At 37.0% G+C, this 23,867-nt stretch overlaps 1 protein-coding gene across 1 annotated transcript in view; it reads right to left on the bottom strand.

Moving 5' to 3' along the window:
* The window catches only part of tbcd (tubulin folding cofactor D), a 268,107-nt gene that overhangs the window by 35,077 nt on the left and 209,163 nt on the right, over positions 1 to 23,867 (bottom strand). The window contains exons 28-30 of the mRNA XM_063074279.1: positions 21,887 to 21,978; positions 19,140 to 19,280; positions 960 to 1,043 (exon numbers count right to left, since the gene is read on the bottom strand). Coding sequence (XP_062930349.1) covers positions 960 to 1,043; positions 19,140 to 19,280; positions 21,887 to 21,978 — 317 coding nt within the window. The remainder of the gene's footprint in view (positions 1 to 959; positions 1,044 to 19,139; positions 19,281 to 21,886; positions 21,979 to 23,867) is intronic.

Genomic DNA, 23,867 nt, shown 5'->3' with positions numbered 1-23,867 from the left:
AAGTGGAAAAATATGAACATCATCACTACATAATTCCCCATTCTTAAAAGAATAACAGTAATTACTTACTTTACTGTGTTTCTGTGTGTAAATGTATGCCATGTCTATATTTCAAAAGAAATTCAAAGTGCTTAATTGATTCTCATGAATTCAGGGTCATGAAAGATGCTCACTAATGTATAAAACCCTGAGGAACCCAAATTAAGAGGATGAACCTACTTCTCTTAGTGCAATAGTCAAAAACCCAGCAAACATAGATTTCAATTGGTAGCTATTCAAAGAGAGATCATGACAACAAGGGTAAAAACAATCTGGAATTCATTGCTTCAAAAGGAAAAAGAGATGGAAACCTATCATATTTAAACAGTACTTTGATGCACGTGAAAATCGATTATCTATAAGGCGATGAACTTAGTGCTGGAAGGCATGGTTAGGTTGAGTAGCTCTTCCTCACCCAACAAGAGACAATAACTTAATGACCTTCCCTGGGTCACAATTTTTGAATATATATTTTTAAAAAATGGAAAGGAGCAGACTTTAAATTTAGAACAGGTCTTTCACTGTCTTTGTATTTAACTAAGGCTTCACAACCAATAGAAATTTTCAGTTGTAGTCATTATTATGTAGAAAAGTGGAGAGTTTGTAAAATTTTCAACTGAGACCCTACTGTCTGTCATAAGTGGGTGCAGTTAAGTTATTAATTGAATCAACATTAGCTCTTGAACACATGTATTCTACACTAGGCAAAAGATATCATGACTTCTAACAGCCCCTTGCACTTTTTAAAAATTACCATGCATTGCATAGCTGGTGATCTAAAAATAGATGAACTACATACCATTTTGACAGAGCTGCCAAACGCAGGTAAAAAAAAAACTTAAGATGTTCTATGTAATAACAAACTTTACCTATTTTCAATTATATTTAATATTTGGATCCAGTGGACAATTTTTACTCACTTATCAGGAGAAATGAGCTGAGGATGAGTCTGTACCAATAGTATTGTGAGTTCCATCAAACTTGTCATGGCAGCTTCGCGTACCCTATATAAAAAAAAATGAGCCAAGTACTGAATTCTGACTAAATATACCTACTTCAGAATTAACTGAGAACAAGTGAAGGGCAAGATTAATCTCATTGTCTGCATGCAACATGCAAACTTATACCAACATCAGAAAGTTTTGTGAAACAGACTAAATAAATCTGACCAAGACCCAAACAAACTTGAAATACCAGTGTTAAGTTATACACTTACTACTTGTGATAAGGGAATAATATAGAAACTGATTGAAAGCACTTGTCAAACTGCAATCTTTCTTCAAAAACTATATTAAATTTTTATAAAATGAAGTCATGTTTCTCACCAGTGGCACAGATAATACAAGCTTTCTTAATCAAAGTATTGTGCTTTTTAGCAGCCAACTACAAATGATTATTTCTTTACCCAGACATAATAACGTGAGAGAAAATAGTCAAGGGATGAAAATATCAAATACAGATGGATTTATCAAACAAGTTAAACAGAGTTCATTGATAACAGTTTGCAATGTGCTTATAGCTAGCTTATCATTTAAAAATTACAACACAGAAACAGATCATTCCACATTTTCAATGCTCCCCTGGATAAAGTTTCTTCTCAATCAGTTAATGGATTTATTACTGACAATCTTATATTTATGTTGATTTGGACACCCCATTAACTTGAAACAACTCATCGTTATCATCTTTAACTTTTTCATTATTTTCAAAATCTCCATCTTAGGTAATTAAGTCATCCTAATATTTCAAAAGCAACTATTATTTACTTGATTAATCACCTCAGTAACAAAGGCATTTTTTTTCTCTCATTTGCTCACCAAACCTCCTCTGTCAGAGATGGTGTTGCACAAATTCACTCCAAATTGTTTAAGCAGACAAAGTGTTTTATGTCTGAATGCTTGGAACCTGCAGGTTATTTCATCATAACTCCCGTAAGCTGTCTGATCCTATCCTTAATCATCATTTAGGCACGTATATCAGCAATAATTGCTCAACAGCAGTAATATACTTGCTGCAAGATTTAAGTAATACATTCCCCCCCATATATGAAGGTATCAGAGCCAGTGACAGTAAATGTCTTGCCACTAGAATATAGGTGAAGTTTTATAGGTCTAAAACACCTCCCCGACTTTGCTCACATGAATAACTTATAATTGTAGCTGGACCTGACGCCCAAGCAGTAAATTACCTGCTGTTGCCACTAATGATGTCCAACTACAGACTCAACTTCTGCAGATCCACAGTCAACTACTGGAATGTGCTGAGTTTTAACTATCAGTTTCAGAGAGAGCCACTGATCAACCATAATGTAGGAATGAGCTCAGCTTTGCACACTGTAACTCGGAAGTCCACAATCCCTACCAATAAGGGAGAATGTTACAGCATGAGGTCATTTGGGTGGAGCGTCAAAATAACACAAGTGCCATTACGTTGATGAGATTATCCTATAGCAGGGGTTCCCAACCCCTGGTTCACAGACCCATTGCTTAGTTGTTTTGCCCATGGCATTAAAATGGTTGGGAAACCCCTGTACCACAGTCACCCCAATAGCCACCAAGAGACGAAGGAACAGAAACACAACGATTGACAGAGTGATAATCAGATATAATGGAAAGATAATAAATTGGGAGAGGGCAAAGTACAACACAGTAAGACAGGACTTGAGGAGCAGCTGCTGTTGGACAAGTCCATGTCTGACATGTGGGAGTTGTTCGGAGACCAGCTAATCAGAATTCAAGATCATCACGTTCTGGTAAGGAGTAAGGACAAAGATGATAAGGTAAGGGAACCTTAGATGACCAGAAATGTCCTAAATTTAGTCAGGAAGAAAAAGCAAGCACATGTAAGGTATAGCAAGATCATTACGACCATTTGTAATATAAAGATAACAGGAAAGTGCACAAGCAGTGATTAGGAAGGCCAAAAGGAGCCATGAAAAGTCCTTGATGAGCAGGATCTAGTGAATCCCAAGGCATTTTACACTGGTATTAATAAAAAGAGTATAACTAAACAGTTAAAGTTAAAGTCTGTCTCGAGCCTTGTGGCCCATCAGGCCGGTGCTTATGCCGGTTTCTGTGGCGTGAAGCAACTGAGAGTACGAGACTCCCCCCCCCCCCACCCAACCCCGATAGGACGCCAGTCTATCGTGAGGATAACTAAACAGAGGGTAGGTCAAATTCAAGGATAAAGGAGTGAATTTATGCTTGGAGTTACAGCAAGAAAACCATAGTACAAATCAACAGATTTTTTAGTTCTCCTCTTGAAATTCTGATGATGTAGATTTCCTCTGCTGATGGTGTAGATTTTCCTATGCTGTTGCTTAGTGATAGAATTCTTTCACAAAATAATTTTGGAGGTGCACATTAGCTCTGCAGAAAGAGGTGACATTTAAACATTAATTATCTTTGTTTTAAAAGGACTTGCTCTGCAGTTTGGAATTTTACATTTTCCCATTTCCAGTTTTTCTGCCTCTTTTTCTATTTACAGATTCCCTTACTGTGGCATACCAAAATTTTAAAAAGTTATTAAATTGTGTCATTTGTGTGCTGTAAGGTTAGTTGTAACCAAGCAGCTCTCAAAAAGATCTATTGTTTAATGTAGTATTTAACTTTATTTTATGTTTTACTCTGTTTTCTTGGTTGAGGTTGTATTTTTAATTTACTTTTACTTTTAATAATTTGTCAAATGTTCAAGGAGAATTCAAAACTTGTACCTCCAGATTTGTATATCTAATAAATCCATGCACTGATGACCGATGATCTATGTTTTTCTCAACTGAACCTGTACAATGTGAAATTCCACATCTGGCATAATAGAGGGAAGATATTAATCTCATCTATGGAATATTGCATGCAGAAATTGCCTGCCATGTTTGCTCAGCACTAATGTCCACATATCTATGCAAATGCAGAGAATATGAAAATCTCTCAGATATTTAGTAGTTGTACTAACACTAAACAAATCTTATTTTAATTCTATATTTGTCTGCAATAGTGCATTCATTTAAGTAATTCAAAAGAATTAGACTTAGACTGCTCTTCATTGTCTTGGTTAAAGCACTTAAAATTAGTACAACTTTCATAGAGTCACTTGTCTGAGAGACAATGGTTAATTATTTTCTCCTCACTTTGTGTCAGTCTGGCTGAGGACCTACTTAGCTGAACAATGTCAAGACTTGATGAGTTACCTTCAGCATTTCTGGCTCATCCAGTGACACACATTTCATACCATCTCAACTTATTCCATCCTGAAAAGTAAATAATAAGACTAATTTTCCTCTCCTGAATCACCTTCATCTAAGTGAAGACAGCAGTAACAAAGAGCCATTGCACTCTGGTATTGGATTAACCAGTTTACCTCAAACATCATCACTAAGCCAAGCATTTATGAGCAATAACCATGTGCTGAATAATGTGAAACAATACAGAACAAATAGAGACAGTAGAAAAGGAACTATTAATAATGGCTCTAAAAGTCATATTATATAATCCCTGAAACAATTAATTTTGGATTTTTTACTCAACGTAACTTCTGTGGCCCCTGCAGTTACATTCACTCCAGAGAATGAGCACATTGAGGGACAAAGCATGGCTAAGAGCTGGATGTGGAAATTCCAAGGGAAAGTCAAATTAAGGATTATTAGTAATTAAGTATGAATTTCATGTGAAGTTGGTTTGGTTTGCTTTCTATATTAACTAAAAACACAAATTTTCTAAATATGTTCCCACCCTGAGCATTTCTCCATATAATATGCTGCAGCCAAATTTATCTTGCAGGATTTAATTCAATAGCTAGGCAGATACTACATTCAATTTATGACAGATACTTCAGTTTGGGGAAGGCTTATGATGTATCAAATTGGTAGTCAAGTAATATTTTATTAATATTATTAATAATAATATTTTTCACTTAGGTAAAACATTTGTATATTCTCTATTCTGAGATGAGCTAAAACATTTTGATGACTGCTTATCTGAAAATTGTTCCACTTGGTTGATATACTCTAGCTTCTTGCTACTTTAACCAACTGAGTCATGAGTAGTGTATTTTAATAGACATTTTTATTTTTATTTAAAGCTAACGATAGTTCTAGAGAAGACTATACTACTTCATGCCAGTGGATGGTGCTATTATACAATAAAGAACAGGCAAAAGCTGACTCAAATTCAGTCATGTAATAACATTCATTCCTGTGACCTACGACTTTCACCATATTCAATTCAACAACTCTTTTCAAGGTAATGAATAATATTGTTACAGTTTATCACTTAAAATAAGGAAACAGCATTTATTGGATAATTTTTCATTCCAGCTTTTTCCTTAAGCTCCGTATCACATATTGCAAAACAATATTCTGATAGTAGGCCTAGACTTCATTGCCACTTTTCAGAAAACACTTCCCATAGACAAAAAGACATCAGTTTTAACACAATGATAATACTGTATACAGAAACTCCTCCCTTCAAGAATTCGGCTGAATGGCCAAATTCTGCTCCTATACCTTAGAATAAAAGCTCATGCTGTAGAAGGTAACATATTGGTAGGGAAAGTAATACCTGTATTAGGGGATTAACAGGAATCAGAAAGTAGGCACAAATGCATATTTTACCTATTGACAAAATATAATGAATGATGTGCCACAGGGATCAGTACCAGGCCCTTAGTCTTTTGGAGATTTATATCAACTTTGATGAAGGCACTTTGTTGATGACTCCAAGATAGGTACTAAGATAAGCTGCCATAGGGATAGGTTACGTGAGAGGGCAAAGTTCCAGCAAATGGAATGCAATGTGGATAAACAGAAAATTGTTAATGGCAGGAAAAATGGAAAAACCATTTTGTCTAAGTGATGAGTTTGCGAAGTTCTGAGCTGCCAACAAATACAGGTGTTTTATTGCATGATTGCACAAAGCTTTTATGCTTAATATAATTAATCAAGGGAATGCTATTTATTGCAGAAGGGAAAGGAATAGAAAATTAGAGAGCTGATGCTGAACTTCTAGTCAGCTTCTAGAGTACGTTACATGGTCGGCACAACATTGTGGGCCAAAGGGACTGTAATGTGCTGTAGATTTTCTATGTTTCTATGTAAATTAGTCTATAATTGGAGTAGTGTATGCAGTTTTGTATTTATTTACAAAATACTGTCAATGTGTTGGAAGAATTTCAGAGATGTACAAAACTACTTATCTGAAATTGACAGGTTACCTCATGAAAAGTTGGACAGGCTAGTCTTGTATCTGCTGGAGGTAGCAGACTGAGAGGTGATTTGATTCAAATATAAAACTCTGAAAAGTCTTGACTGGTGGATGTCAAGAGGATGATTCCTTGTGGGAGAATCTAGAACTAGCAGTAAGGACTTAAAAATTTGATGTCCCCCATTTAAAACAGAGATGAGCCAATTATTTTTCTCTCTCAAAGAGTCATGAGTCTTTGGAACTCTTTAAGTTCCAGAGTTAGAGTTGTACAGTAGAAAAATGGACCCTTCAGCCCAATACATTTATACTAATCCCAATGCTGGCATTAGCACCATATACTTCTATACCTTTTCGATTAAAGTGTCTCTTAAATATAACAATTGTATCCAATTCCATCATGTCCTCTGGCAACATGTTCTCGACATCAACTACCCTCTATATAAAATTTAAGCCTAAAATCCCCCTTAATCTCCTATTTCCCAAATAATATACTATTGATTTTAATACTCCTATCATGGGGAAATGTAATTCCACCTCACGTTTGTCATTCACCAATGCACATGTCTATAGCTAAACGAAACATTACTCCTCCAGGGCCAAGGTGCAAATCACACTACATACTTACATACAGAATCTTATATATCCTACTGGATCACCCACGGTCTCCTTCACTCCAGGGTAAACATGCTCAAACTATCTACTCTTTCCCCATAGCTAAAGTCTTTCAATTTAGGCAACATCCCACTGAATCCCCTCTACACTCTTTCCAGCACAACTGCATTGTTTCTAAAATGGAGTGACAATATCTGTACACAATATTCCAAGTGTGACCTATCCAGAGTTTGTGTCATTACAACACTCAACTCTTATATTTTATGCCCCCACTTATGAACACAGCACACTGTTAATTTTCACACCATTATAAATCTGAGATGCCCTTTTCAGATAGACCTGGACCCCTCCCAACTGTTGATCAATATTCCGATGCATTCTTTAAACTGTCTGCCATAATGTGTATATCAGTCTATCTGACATCAAGAGCTCCCGGCAGTGACATAGGATGCCCAGTTATCACCTTGAATGGACTTAGTTTAGTTTTCTTGTTTGGGATTGCTCTAATAAGTCATGGTACACCTTCCTAATGACACTTAGTCAGTTGTTGTTGGATGAGTCCTTTAATTTGTTCAACTTGTTCTGATGACTGGGGGATATAGACAATGAAAAGACCATTCAATATTAATCAGTCAACATAATTCCTGACAAACACTCCTGGTGAAATGTGTTCTTTGGTCAGAGTCGATGTGACATTGCAATCCCCATCTAGGAATATATTCCTTGATCAGAGTTGTGTGTGACAGTGGCTTTCTTTTTGGGAATAGTTTCCACCCAACTAGAAAACTAGTCCACTATTACCAGTACATTTGAATATTCTTGACACTTAGGCGAAGTAATGTAGTCGACTTGTAAGTGTAAAAGTAGACTAGGTGGGGCAAAATTGTGGTAGCTTTTCCGCTGCTCCAGAAATTATTTTCTGTAATGTCATGCAGTTTTCAAACTTCGGATTCCACTACCATTGGGAGAATCTGTCGATCATCTATTGCACTCTAATGTGTCCTACAGAATGTATTTACTCTGCCAAATAGTGAAACAACATAATTGGAGCTCCTAGTACTATATCCCCATCACGACTTAATTCCCCACCATTCTCCATTCACAACCACTTTTTCCAGTTAGAACATTGAGCTTGCATCGCTTGAATATCTTGTATGTTCATCTGTGGCAGAATTGAACTTTGTTTCCATTATTCCAGTAGTCGGTTTCACTGCATCTGTCTTTGGTACTTCTTTCATTTATTTTACTTCTTTCTGTGCTGCACATTTACAATCTCATCCATGAATGCATTTCCACAGCTTTCTATTGTGGTCATTTTGGAGTGGTTTTCACATTTTAATACAGCAACTTCTGTGGCAAATGAATGACATCCGTACTTCTTGTATTAGTTGGCCATTCTTGATTGGGGTTCCTACAGCTGTGAGAAATCCTTTTAGTCTCCATAAATTTCCAAAATCCGATCAACTCCAAAAGCATAGAGAATCAGTCAAGATAGTAGCTGATCTTACTTCTGCTAACTTACAGGCTTCAATCAAAACCTTTAGTTCTGCCTATTGTGGAGAAGTGCGAGGAGCCGTGCTTCCTGACGCCAGCACTTCAGGTTCAGAGAGTACAGCCCATCCAGACATTTAGATTCCTCTCTCAACCATCTAAGTAGGATCGGATCTTTAGCAGAGCAATAACCAACAGGACGCTGTCGGTCCCCATGTTCTTGTGTTAAGACTGCCTGTCATCATGGGTTTCTCATTGACATACAAGGTAAATGATTTACCTGTATCAGGGATTCTTAATGCAAGTGTAAAACACAATGTCACCTTTAAAGTTTGAAATGCTTTCAGTTGTTCTTCAGTAAGAGTCACAGGATTGCCTGAGCACCTCCTGCCTGTCAGTAAATTGTTGAGCAATAGTTGAGGGATCTGCCACCAGCTTGTCAATATATTGATTATCAATGGTTTTATCTACAGTCCTATGTGTCTTCACTCCCTTGGTCTTTATTGGAGCAAGCATGACATAGCTGTCAATCTTATTGTTTCATCACTGTCATTCTCATTGGAGTCACTAGGGACCGCTGCAGAGTCCATGTCATGTTCATCCTGCAATTCTTCAGCGTTCAGATGGTGCCGCTTACTCTGGGGTGTTTCCCATGGCACAGCTTCAGAGGTAGCGCCGCTGGGAGTGGCACTAGCAGGACTGCCCACTTGAAGCCCTTGTTCAGCTTCTTCATATTGTTTCAGTTTGCTGTTTGCCTCTGAGCTCCATACAACACACTACAATTGAATTACTGTTGTTCTTTTGCTTGTTTAGTTAATGCAGATTTGCTTTTTAGACTTTTTACAGTCTATATCATACTGTGTTTGTAGTTTATTGCAAGACTAGCATTTCTTTCAATTAGTGAAAGTCTCTACTCACCCTGTTAACTTTTTATCAATGAAACCGACCATGCTGTTTTATTTCTAAATCAGCAGCAGCCATTCCAGCTTCTTCCTTTCCCTCAGCAATTTGCTGGATTTTAATACACGTATCATTGTTGGGATATTTTGTCCTGGAGTTCTTCATTAATTTTCTCAAACTGTGATGTTTTGTTCAGGTAAGAGCTCTTAGGTTTCACAACTTTGCCTTTTGTTTTGATTCAATCTTAATTCATATGATCTGAATTGCAAAAGAAAATAACTGCAAAGAAAATAACAATTAAACAGTCTATATAAGAATTAAACTGTCAGATCCAATAACATCCAAGTTGTTGATGTATTTCTCAGCATGGTGGAAGTAGAAAACTTGAAAATGTCAATGATAGATAAACAATAGCTAAGCAAACGAATGAAGGATGATGGTGGGTAGATAGAAATGCAAAGTTGAAGTTACATTCAGAGAAACTATGATCCTATTAAATGGTATAGCAGATCTGAGTCTGCTTTTTTTTTAATACTAAATAGATCAGGGAAATTCCATTCAAGTTCATAAGTAAGAAACAACTAATGAGATACCCCTTATTCAAAGGTCTATTTCTGGTCCTAATTAAGAGCTGATTGTGGACTTCAAGAAGGGTAAGACAAAGGAACACATACCAATCCTCATAGAGGGATCAGAAGTGGAGAGAATGAGCAGTTTCAAGTTCCTGGGTGTCAAGATCTTTGAGGACCTAACCTGGTCCCAACATATTGATGTAGTCATAAAGGCAAGACAGCAGCTATACTTTATTAGGAGTCTGAAGAGATTTGGCATACACTCAAATACTTCTATAGTTGTACCGTGGAGAACATTCTGACAGGCTGCATCACGATCTGGTATGGAGGGGCTACTGCCCAGGACTGAAAGAAGCTGCAGAAGGTTGTAAATCTAGTCAGCTCCATCTTGGGCACTAGCCTACAAAGTGCCCAGGACATCTTTAGGAAGTGATGTCTCAAAAAGGCAGGGTCCATTATTAAAGACCTCCAGCACCCAGGGTATGCCCTTTTCTCACTGTTACCAACAGGTAGGAGATACAGAAGCCTGAAGGCACACACTCAGCGATTCAGGAACAGCTTCTTCCTCTCTGCCATCTGATTCCTAAATGGACACTGAAGCTTTGGACACTACCTCACTTTTTTTAATATACAGTACTTCTGTGTTTGCACATTAAAAAAAATATTCAATATATGTAATTGATTTACTTGTTTATTTATTATTAAGTTTTATTTTATTTATTATTTTTTTCTCTCTCTCTGCTAGATTATGTATTGCATTGAACGGCTGCTACTAAGTTAACAAATTTTACCTCACATGCCGGTGATAATAAACCTGATTCTGTTCTGATGTAATGTGCAGGAAATGGGAAATATGGAAGGAGCTTACTTCGTAGATGATCTTGGCAAAATCACGACAAGTTCTAATACACACTTGATGCTGTAGAGTTGGAAGACACTATTTAGTTTGTTTCTGTTAACATCTGACTTCTGCTAGTGGGTATCTTAAAATCGCAGTATGTATGAGTGACTGACTAAATGATCATTTATATTATAGTGCCAGCACTTAAAATGGGTGTTGTCATGAAATGCAATTCTGTAGTGTAAAGGTGTATAAAATAGCTATCTTCAAGCAACACCTATATCAAATAACACCACTAATATAAATGAGAAATTCAACAGCAGCTATTATAGGCAGCATGAAACTGTAAAACCTTAAAGTTGTTCCTTTCCTGGCCATGAAATCATAAAACAGTATCTTCTCTTGTCATGTATACTTAACCTAAATTCATATATCTCTTGTTTATTTTGCCTTGTTATTCAGCTATGAGCAATAACAACTGTTGCTCAACAGCAAGGCTTTATTCCACAGCAGTTAATTTACCACGCCATTAGTTTTCAGAATAAGAGTGCCTTGAGATTCATTCCTGCATATTAGCTCTCTACTTACTTGAATGTTGTGTCTGTACATTGTATTCTGCCTCTGAAATACATTTAATTGAATGCAGCCATGAATTGAGAATCGAAGACGGTGCAACTTGGTAGTCAGAATCTTTTTCCCCATAGTAGGGGTTTCAAACACAAGAGGGCATTGGTTTATGGTTGATTGATATCTGGAATTCACTGCCAGAGGAAGTGTGGAATCAGATACACAATCATTATATTTGAGATATTTAGATCAGCATTTGAATAGGCAAGGTATGAAAAATACATACCTAATGCAAGAAAGTCCTATAAGGCTAAACAGGCAAAAACTTTGTTAGTGACTTGAAGAGTCCATTTCTGTGCTGTACAAAGACCTAATGAATATGGGCAGCAAAGAATTCCCACTCTGCCTACCACCACATACCGATGCTTTCTAATGCATGAGAGGTAAAAGGAAAGATATCTGCCTTAATATAAAGTTAAATACAACCTGAGCAGTTTAACTCCAGTTGTTGGCTTAGTTGTCTGCTTTATTGCACACAAAGCAGGATATCCAGAGAGCCAACTTCAGAAGGCTCCAGGATCATTCTGAACAAAATCTGTTGATGTAGAAGATTGTAAGAAACACAAAATTTCCTTATTCTATCCCAAAGGGATGATGGTATATGATGATCAAGAATTCATTTCCAGAGATGGGTAGAAAAAAGAAAGCTGGACCAGTTTCATAGCTCTGATTTTTCTATACTCCCATTCCATTCTTGTAGATCCCGGTTATGTTAATAATCTCATCAGATCAACAGGATGAACAACTGGAGACCTTCTAGATTTCTCCTAATAGTAAGGCCTTCAGAGATTCGCAATTCTGCTCACAATAAATAAAATAATGCTTCTATAATCAAACCAAAGTTATATCAGCATGCAGTAATATAAAAAAGAACCTATTGCACTCTAGAGTAGTGTATGGAATTTGTCGGGAAGGTAAATGTAAGAAACAAATCATGCTACCTGCCTTATTTCCACCATAGTAGTGCCTGAAGGTTACTTTAACACATCAATTCAAAAGTCTGTTTAATTGCATTCCCTTAGATTTCAATTGCTTCTCAGAAACAAACTTCTACTTCAATAGTTTCACTCGCATTATTGTGGGCTCAGTACGGCACTCACCTATGGTATTGCTATTTCAAGAAATGAGGGATTCCTGTTACATGGACAGACCACTTGGGATTGTTTCCATAAACCAGAAAATGATAATGGGAAATTTAATAACCACTGAAAACAATGATTGGTTTTGAAAGAATAAGTAGAGAGAAACTGTGTCTGATAGCAGAAGGGCAATAGCCAGAGGTCATACATTCAAAAGCAACTAGCAGAAGGAGAGTTGAGGTTTTGTATAAATTAATTATTAGAATTTAGAGTGCATACTTGTAAAGGTGGAAGTAAGTCAATGAATAATTTCTATTGTTTTCATTGCACTCCCTGAAGGATATTCTAAATGTTCATCATAGTTCAAAACAGATTAAATTCAATGAGATATGCCCATCATTTTAGTAAAGTTATTGAAGCATAGCAAGAATGCAAGCAAAATTTATTACAAAGCCTGATAGTGAAGGCTTATTTATGATATATATACAATAACTTAAACTATGTACTGCCTGTACAAATTTCATACTCCTGGTTATTTGTACTACAGATGTTTTCCTGTGCTTTTTATAAGTTACTTTTTAGAGATAGCTGAATTATGTATATTTTTTCCTTCATCAACTTCAAAACATTTCTGCTAGTCATCCAAGTGAGAAAGACATTCAGTTTTCCAAACAATTTTTAACTGGAGGCTTCCCTTGGCATTCTGTGTCAGTATCCAACATATCAGCAGTAATTACAGTTGACTAGGTTTTGTTAGATACCAGCATCAAAGCTCTTCATATAACCCAATGTAGCCCAGCCTTAATATTATTTTTTCTTAACAATGTAGAAGATCTGAACAAAAAGCATTAGCTTAAACTGTCATTCAAAAGTTTAAAATTTTGAAAACAATGTATTGAATAAAATATTTGTAATATTTTCCAAGGGTCTGCATGTTTTATATAAAGCTGGTTATTAAAAAATTTGGATGAAAGCTATGATGCAAAATACATACACAATTTTTCCACAGAGCTCAAAATCCCTTACATGAAAACTTAAGTAAAAGTTCTAACAAGATTCAAAACATATACCAAAAAGTTACATGAGAAACATATTTTATAAGTATCTCTGATACTAGATTGCTTTTGTCTAAAAGATCAGATTTTTCCCCCTTATTAAGCCCCCTATTATGACACCTTCGATATATTCTATCATTTTGACAGGTTTGAACAAGTGGTTTATCTTCACCGACGACGCCTGGAGTGAAATCTGCACCTCAATCTTACACATGGACCCTTCACTTCTTCCTTGAATAATAGCCCAATCAGTCCATTTACGTGACTGTTCTCCTTTGCCTGATTGAACCCATACTTACAGTGAATAACAACTCCAATCTTTCTTTCAAGCTAAAGATGTGGCTATTTTGAACTTATGTGGGCTCTATCTATTACTATCTTTGAAATGCACACATGGAACAACCCTTGCAGCTTGCAGCAAAACATCTGCAGCTTGCTACCACCCAAACTGGACCCCCTACAATTTAACTACCGACACAACCGATCAACAGATGACGCAATAGGCACTGCTCTACATACCGTCCTTACCCATCTGGAGAAGAAGGATGCTTATGTGAGAATGCTGTTCTTGGACTACAGTTCAGCATTCAACACCATAGTTCCATCCAGGCTTGACATAAAGCTCAGAGACCTTGGTCTTGACCCTGCCTGTGCAACTGGATCCTGGACTTCCTGTCAGATCACCAGCAGGTTGTAAGAGCGGGCTCTCTCACCTCCAACCCTCTGACTCTCAATACAGGAGCCCCTCAGGGCTGCGTTCCGAGCCCCCTCCTTTATTCCCTGTATACCCATGACTGTATCGCCACCCATAGCCCCAATCTGCTAATTAATTTTGCCGATGACACTATATTGATTAGTTTATTTCAAACAATAATGAGGTGGCTTACAGGGAAGAAGTCATCTTTCTGACATAGTGGTGTCAAGAAAACAACCTCTCCCTCAATGTCGCACAAACAAAGGAGCTGTTTGTGGATTACAGGAGAAATGGAGATGAGCTAACCCCTATTGATGTCAATGGACCTGGGATTGAGAGGGTAAATAGTTTCAAGTTCCTTGGCATCCACATCACCGAGGACCTCACATGGTCTATTCACACCGGCTGTATGGTGAAAAAGGCACAACAGCACCTCTTTCACCTCAGATGGTTGAGGAAGTTTGGTATGGGCCCCCAAATACTAAGAACATTCCACAGGGGCACAATTGAGAGCATCCTGACTGGCTGCATCACTGCCTGGTATGCGAATTGTGCTCTGCAGAGAGTGGTCTGAACAGTCCAGAGCATCTGTAGTTGTGAACTTCCCATGATTCAGGACATTTATCAAGGATAGGTGTGTAAAAAGGGCCTGTAGGATCATTGGGGAACCAAGCCATCCCAACCACGATCTATTCCAGCTGCTACCATCCGGGAAGCGGTACTGCAGCATAAAAGCTAGGACCAACAGGTTCCAGGACAGCTTCTTCCACCAGGCCATCAGACTGATGAACTCACGCTGACTTGAGTGTACTCTATATTGCATCGACTGTTCTATTTATTATAAATTACTATGATTGCACATTGCACATTTTGATGGAGACGTAATGTAAAGATTTTTACACCTCACGTATGTGAAATATATAATAAAGTCAATTCAAACTCAAGTATTGTTTCAGTCCTATTTTGATCCCTTTCTTTGACCCTTCTTTCATTACATTTTGACTGCTTAGATGCCACAGAATTTGAAAATTTCATTAACAATGTTGATAATTTCCAATCTGTTCCACTTTCACAAGGTCTAGCCCTACTCTAACTCTTTGCAACCCTTTCTTGACATCGCTATCTCCATCTCAGATAGCAACTAATATTAACTGTAAGCCTACCAACTATCACAATTTTCTCAACTACCCCTTCTCCCACTCCACTTTCTGTTCTCCCAGTGTTCCCATATCACTCTTGTATCTGCTCTAACTAAGAGCAACAATGCCTTTAAAATGTCTCCTTTTACCCTCGATCATAGCTTCCCTTCTACCATAGTCGATCAGGATCTCAACTGCATCTCCTCAATTTCACTCACTACTACTCCTAATTAGGTTTCTATTGTATCCACCATTCACCCCAATACTTGCCAATTTCAAGGGATCCATCCCGCCACTTTAAGTGTGCTTCCCTTTACTTCTTTCTGATCTGTTCCCTTGGAAACTCCAGTACACTCTTATATCTCCATTTACCACACCCCTTTTTATGATATAGTAATTTCCCATGCAGAAAACAAAATACATACCCTTTTACCTCTTCCTTACTCACTATCCAAGAAATAAAAGTCCAACCAATTCATTTGCACTTCCTTCAATTTATATTGAAGAAAGGAAAATGAACTGGATGCCCCCTTTGCAGATTACTTCCAATCTGAAAAGAGTAAACACAAACTTCTCGCCTGCCGTCATTTCAATTTTTTGCCACACTCCCATTCCTGCTTTTCTGACTTCTGCTTCTTACATTACTCTAATATTGTTATATATTTTTTTCTGTGACCCAGTTAATGCTTTTCTATTCTGTACACCATTACACCCTCTTTTGTTTAGGCACAGGAGCATCGCAACGCACCACATCATTAATCATGATACAGAATGATGCAATAACTGTAGCTGAAAATCTGAGCTGTCAAAATTTTGAAATTACATTCGTGATCTGGTATAGATTTTGTGTATTTATGTCATACTCATCTTGTTTCAGCCAAACAAGATATAGCAGAGAGCATTTACTGTTAGACATATTATACACATTTGTGCCTGCACTATAAAAAATCCTGTAGTTATATTTCACCTATAATATTGTATATAATGAATATTTATTTAAATCAACTAAGAATACATGAATGCAGAACACATACAGCATGCATCAGTTTAGACCCTGCAAAATGAGTCTTTACCAGATTGCCGACATCACTTGGCATCAACAAAATGGAACGAAGAAACCTAGAATTTTTGGTTCAAGGATCTATTTAAATAAGAATGACAATAACTAACTTAACTCATTAAAATACAAAAATGCTACAATCTTGAAAAATCTGATTTGTAGCTACTCTTCCAATGAATTTTTAAAGGTTATAAAAAATTCTTGAAGGACTGGTTGCCATGAGCGTGTTTTCAATTATGCTTAGAAAACTTCCTTGTCTGCAGATTAACATCCGGCATCAGGTGGAATAGCACTCATTGTCATTTATTATTGTTTTTATAAAATTATATTCTTTCTTTATTTGACTACAACTTTTTCTCACCCCACAATGAAACATTATGCAAAGTTACATACAGCGTTAAATAATGCAATTAAGGAGAAGATGCATTATATTTAGCTCCACAATTGAGAAAGGATCCACAACAGTAGTTTCACTTTCAATTCCTGATATGAACTCAATCTGACTTAAATCTCTGAAAATTTACACATCTCACCATTGGTTGTATAAAATGACTGAGAAGTTTTGTTAGTTGCTGGTGATTAGTTTTTGATCATGAAAAGAGTCCTTGTAGAGAAAAATGTTAAATTTTCTCTGATTACAGTTACAAGGTATCATTAAATAGTAAAAAGAAAAACCAAAAAGGCTGCATTGGAGTTTATCTTAATATTAAGAATGCATTAAAATATATTCAAAATGACAACAATACACTGAATTTTCTAACGGCATCTGTTCTTGACTTTGTTTTCTTATTTCATTTTTAAGTTTTGCAGTTCTTAGGGAAACCTCATCCGAATATTTAAGTTTGGTTCAAGGATTTATGGCACTCATACTAAAACAGCATCTGTCTATTTTCTAACTACAGTGAAATAATTCCACAAGTACATCAATAACTTTCATAGTGTGAACACCACAGAGATGATGAGAAAATATATTGGCAGCAATATTAAATACACTTGCACCACTTTTACATAAGTGCAAATCTTGACTTGGGAATAAAGATATGACATGAGAATGAAGATCAAAAGAAATTAAGAATGTTTATAACCCTTAAACATCATGTCACAAAGAGGACAGGTTAATGTACTGCATCTTTTGACACATGGCTTGCTTTGACTAAGGCAACATATATATATATATATTACTGGGCCACAAAGTATAGAAAAATATCTCAGCAATGGTACTTAGATTGTACTGTCATACGCTTCATTAATGGGAATTTGCAACAATTATCTTAATTTAATTTTCAGGTCTGTAAAGTCTGCAGTGAATTCACTTTCCAGTGAAGATAAATTATTTCAGCACATTAGTTAAATAAGAACAGGGAGGTTCCCCTTGGGTGCTTTTTCCTCCAACCAGACACCTTGATCATTCATCACACTGTTGCCTGTGGGACCTATTATTTCAATACTGGTTTCCATATTTGCTGACTGTAAAACTTGTTGAGATGTCCCAAAGTCATAAAAGGTGTAGCTTAAATGTAAATGTATTCTTCTGTCAAATTTATTGAATTATGTCCACTGCAACTTCATTGGCAAAAATCACCAGATTTCTGTAGAGCAAGATCCCCAAAAATATTAAGAAGAGCAAGATAATGCGTTTTGTGGCTCTGACTGAGGAATTAGTTTTGGCCAAAGCTTGGAAACTCCCTTCTCTCCTTCAAATAGTACTGTGGAATCATTCTCATCTATCTGAATTAGCATTTGTTTGAGCTTTGCCTCACATAGGTATATGAATCAATCTCGTCTGACAGGCAGCATATCCATTTATTGCCTCAGTCCAACAATGAACTATTATCCTAAAACTGTGTGCATCAGTCCTAGTTTGGCAACTTAACCCATACATTTCAGGATCAAGTACTTGAGAGTACATTACAAGAGTCAACTCATATACTAATCAATTACATCTATGAGAATGAAGAATCAATTTAGACTTCATACAACACTGACAACTTAAAATAATTCATACACAATTACATAACTTATTCAATCAAATTTGAAGCTGATAGTTTCAAATGGTAAAGTTGTGCTCTCACTCACAACTCTCTGCTTACTAACCTAGTATTAGTATGAAAAATCAATAAAACTCAATTTACATAACAACGACCTGCAATTTGCTCTGGCAGATAACAAGCAGCAAGCTATGCAATTATAATCTTAAAAAAAGAGAAATGTAAATCATGCTTTGTTCAAATACCTGAATGCACTGTAATTTTAAATAAAAACGAGAAGTTTACCAATATAATGAGCAAGAAACCCACATTTATGGGCACATTAATTTGCGTGATTATCTTGCATGACTATCGCACCCAAACGTTGAACCATCTAATTTCAATTCAAATTGATTTAATTACTCAGCTTTTCCAAGGTTATTTGCGATCTAAGGAGATGGTAATCAGCAACACTCTTGGAATTTAAAACGTATCTGCAATGTATTTGACCAAAATTGAAGACCTGCTAGATTAAGCTTTTCCAAGCCTTGTGTATATATTACATTTCCCAGTTTCAGTCATGTCATTCAACATAAAAATAGAAGGCATTCAATGCACTTTGTTAAGTGTGTAACAGTGGCTGACAAATGGTACATGTATGTAGGTGCACATGTAGAATGATTCATCACAGTGGCATGGCTACTTCCTGAATAAGCATATTCTTGGAAAGCAGATATATAATTTTGCAAGAATGATAGACAACAGGTATTGTTTTGCAGGAAAGGCACAACAAACTGGAGCAACTTGATTTTCCACCCAGTAATCCTTAAAAATACATGGACAATAATATAGTATTTTATACATACCATGCTCCAATATCTCCTCGACTGTCTGTGGTATAGTCATTCATACAATCCAACAAGGTACTATAGATCTGGGACACGTTACTTTGACAGACAGCCTGATCACATGGCCCATCTTCATTCACACCCACAGTCTTACAGACTCTAGGTGAAAACATTGAGGAAAATTGATCAGAAAATTACCCTAAATTTAACAATAAGATATGTTTTTATTTCAAAGTAGAAGTACTATTAGTCAAAATTAAATTCACCCTGAAATTTGAAGATAAGCTAACTTCAGATATATCAGTATTACAGTGGAGTAAAGAGAATTACAGAGCTACGAGACAGGAGTTGGCCAGATTGGAAAATACTGGCAGGGATGATGGCAAAGCAGCAATGGCTGGAATTTCTGGAAGCAATTCATAAGGCACTGGATATATAACCCCAGAGAGGAAGAAGTATTCGAAAGGACAGAAGGCACAACCATGGCTAGCAAGAGAAGTCAAAGTCAACGTACAAGCCAAAGACAGGGAATATAACAGGGCAAAAATTAGAGGGAAGCTAGAGGATTGAGAAGCTTTTAAATACCAACAGAAGGCAACTAAAAAAAAAGTATTTAAGAAGGTAAAGAAGGGATACAAAAGTAAGCTAGCCAATAATATTAACGAGGGTGTCAAAAGTTTCTTCAGTTACATAAAGTGTAAAAGAGAGACAAGAATGAATATCGAACCACTGGAAAATATTGCAGGAGAGGTAGAAATAAGGGAACAAGGAAATGGTAAATGAACTAAATAAATATTTTGCATCAGTCTTCACTGTGCAAGACACTAATCGTATGGTGAAAGTTCCAGGTGTCAGGGATCATGAAGCATGTGAAGATACCATTACAAGACAGAAGGTTCTTGGGAAAATGAAAGGACTGAAGGTAGATAAGTCACCTGGACCAAATAGTGTACACCCCAGGGTTCTGAAACAGGTGGCTGAAGAGATCATGGAGGCCTTAGTAATAATCTTTCAAGAATCATTAGATTCTTAAATAATTCCGGAAGACTAGAAAATTGCAAATGTCACACCACCCTTCAAAAAGGAAGAGAGGGAGAAGAAAGCAAACTATAGTTTAGTTACTCTGACCTCAGTGGTTGGGAAGATGTTGGAGTTGATTATTAATGACGAGGTCTCTGGGTACTTGAAGGTACATGATAACCTTACATGACAAATCTGTTGGAATTAGGACTAACAAGCAAAATAGACAAAGTAGAATCGGTTGAAGTTGTGTACTTAGATTTTCAGAAGGCCTTTGACAAGGTGTCACACATGAGGCTGCTTAACAAGCTATGAGCCCACTATATTACAGGAGAGATTCTAGCATGAATAAAGCTGTGGCTGATTCACAGGAGGCAAAGAGTGGGAATAAAGGGAGTCTTTTCTGGTTGGTTACAGATGACTAGTGGTGTTCCACAGGATTCAGTGTTGGGCCCAATTCTTTTTGCATTAAACGTGAGTGACTTGAATGATGAAAATTATGGTTTTGTTGCAAAGTTTGCAGACAATATGAAGATAGGTGGAGGGGCAGGTATGTTTGAGTAAGTAGAGAGGCTACAGAAGGACTTAGACAAATTAGGAGATTCGGCCAAAGAAATGGCAGATGGAATGCAGTGTTGGAAGTGAAAGGGTTGACTATTTTCTAAATGGAAAGAAAATACAGAAATCTGAGCTGCAAAGGGACTTGTGAGTCCTTGTGCAGGATTCCCTAAAGGTTAATATACAGGTTGAATCTGTGGTGAGGAAGGAAAATGCGATGTTAGCATTAATTTCAAGAGGGCTAGGATATAAAAGCAAGGATGTAACGTTGAGACTTTATAAAGCACTAGTGAGGCCTCACTTGGAGTATTGTGTACATTTTTGGGCTCCCTATCTTAGAAAGCATGTGCTGAAACTGGAGAGAGTTCAAACGAGGTACACAAAAATATTTCCAGGATTGAATGGCTTGTCATATGAAGAGCATTTGATGGCTCTGTGCCTGTCTTCTGTGGGTGACCTCATTGAAACCTTTCAAATGGTGAAAAGCCCTGATGAATTGGATGTGGAGAGAATGTTTCCTACAATGGGAGAATCTAAGACCAGAGGACACAGCCTCAGAGTAGAGGGTGTCCTTTTAGAACGGAGATGAGGAGGAATTTCTTTAGCCAGAGTGTGGTGAATCTGTGGAATTCTTTGCCACAGGCAGTTGTGGAGGTTGTCTTTATGTATACTTAAGGCAGAAACTGATAGATTCTTAATTGGTCAGGGCATGGATATGGGGTGAAGGCAGGAGATTGGGGCTGAGAGGAAAATTGGATCAGCCATGATGGAAGGATTGGCCAAGTGGCCCTAATTCTGCTCCTGTACCTTATGGTCTAACGGTCACGTGAATACAGCAAGAAAGAAAATTGGAGGAAGCATATTTCATTAAGCCACCAATTAATATAATAAAATGTTACTCTGCTTTAAAAATTAAAATTGTTTTCTAATCATTGTTATCCAAATGATTTGATATTTTAATATTTATTTTTCTCCTGTATTCTAAAATCATTTAGCATTAAAGTCATTATTTATTCCACCTTTTTAAGTGTTTGAACCAAAGTCTTAGATTCTCTTGAGTTCTATGATTTATAAGACCATAAGACATAAGCACAGAATGAATCAAATATCTTAAATTTGCCTTAGCAGTCAGTGAAAATAATTTGCAATTTAATACACTGGATTGAATAAATTAAAATAATCCATACTGAGCAATGGCTTTCAATGCATCCCTTCTTGCTTCTGCAAAGTTGGTATCTTTCACTGTCATCCAGGTGACTCTTTGTAGTCCTTCTAATACCTGCAACAAACAAAACGAAAATGGGTTATGGGAAGCATCCAAAAACGAGAAAGAATTACTACAGGTCATAGTTTTTAAAGTCTAGAAATTTTATGCCACCTTACATTGCAGGCCAATGAACATCTTGGCTGATGACAATGCATCAAATTTGGTGACCAGATTGGGGTTGGATGGGTGTGAGTCACCGAAAGAATGATGCATGTGGAGGGGGTGAGCACAGAGGAGGACAGTGTGTCTGCCTGGGGGGTAAGTTATAAAGATAATATAGATAGTAATATTTGGAATTTTTAAAGTTCACCATCAGTGTACCAATTGGAAGCTAGTCACATGTTCTATTATAATCACAGAGCAAGATCTTGATTCACTGGTAAGTCAGCCTAAGGTGAATGGAAACCATTCTCAGTCACATGGTTATTAACGCTCACAAACTGCTGGAGATCTGTGAAAGTGTAGTCCCAATCCCTGACTCCGACAATTACCAGTACCTTAGTTATGATAGATGGTGTACAACAGTGATTCTGTGTTTAAAGAAGCACATTAGCAATTCCCACTCAATATGAAGTTCAGCACCTGAAACATCAAGAGCTTCAAGGACAATCCCAGTAGTAACAGACCTAAAAAGTCTTCCACTGACATTGCTAGAGAACTCACATGCTCTGACACTGACATTGCTACAGAACTCACATGCTCTGACACTGACATTGCTAGATGATGCACATTGAGACATGATGTACAGGAGATTGCCACTTTAAAGAACAATAAAGTACATTTTCTGGAAAGGGAAAACCTAAAGAGGAAAACCATCTGCACAGAGTAAGCTTCACCAAACATGAGGGCTTCTCAGTAACTTATGTGCTGTAATCAGTGAATGCCTTATGATCCTGTGACTCATATGTCAGTTTAGGAGTGTTCAGGGCTGTCCTTGAACCTCTTGGTGTTTTAGGTCTTGAAGTTCATATTGTTGGAAATAACATATGACAGTCATATTCCTGCTTTGAAAATAATTGTGTTCACAGCCCAAAGGCTGACAAACTGACCCTTCCAGATGATTAAACCCGGATGAAAAGGTATGCAACCCTTTGCCAAAGTATAATCTCAGGAGCATGTAAGGATGTCTGACTGCAAAGGGTCTTTCTCTTACCAAATTTGCTTCGTGCAGAGCCTCATCATAATGAACACTTTGTTTCTATGTTCCTAGCACAATCACCACTAGATTATATTATCTGATTAAGAAACCACAGAAATGTCTGCATCACCTGTGTCATCACAAACAAAATGTCTGCTGCTCTGACCATGACCATACCTCCATAAATCCGACTCCAAAACATTTGCATTGCCACAAAACAATCAATTTCAAAGCTTGGAAGCACCCACAAAGTTAGTCTTTTGCATGCAGTGCCTCACTAACAACCTTACAACTCCATCCTAAAGGAACTGTATGTTTCCTGAGCTTACAGGCTAACCTGCTGTCCACCATAATTGGCATCCTGAAGTGACTTTAATAATAGCCACCAGGACCGGTTTGATGACAATAAACAAATCAAGGAGCTAATTGACCACAGCTTTACTGGCATCCGAAGGCAGAGATTAGACAAAAAAAAAGCACATAAAGAACAGAGTTAACAACTATTAAATATACCAATTTTTCAGCACTGTTAAGGAAATTTACAAGCCAAACACTAAAGACCCCTTGCAACTGAAAGCGAGGAGCGGAGGCACTCATTACTGAGAGGCAGTCAATGCCCAATGGAAACGATATAGAGTTAACTTCCTTGGATTGAAGTTTTTATTGACAGTGCTATGGACTAAACATATAAGTAGACCATTCACAAGGGAGTGCCAATTTGATAGAAAACAAACCACTTAAGAGATAGCAACAATAAGGGAGC

This window comes from Mobula hypostoma, chromosome 22 (genome assembly GCF_963921235.1).
Source record: "Mobula hypostoma chromosome 22, sMobHyp1.1, whole genome shotgun sequence".
NCBI classification, from domain to species: Eukaryota; Metazoa; Chordata; class Chondrichthyes; order Myliobatiformes; family Myliobatidae; genus Mobula; species Mobula hypostoma.
Note: the sequence above shows the minus strand (reverse complement) of the source record. Positions and strands in the feature narration are given on the sequence as shown.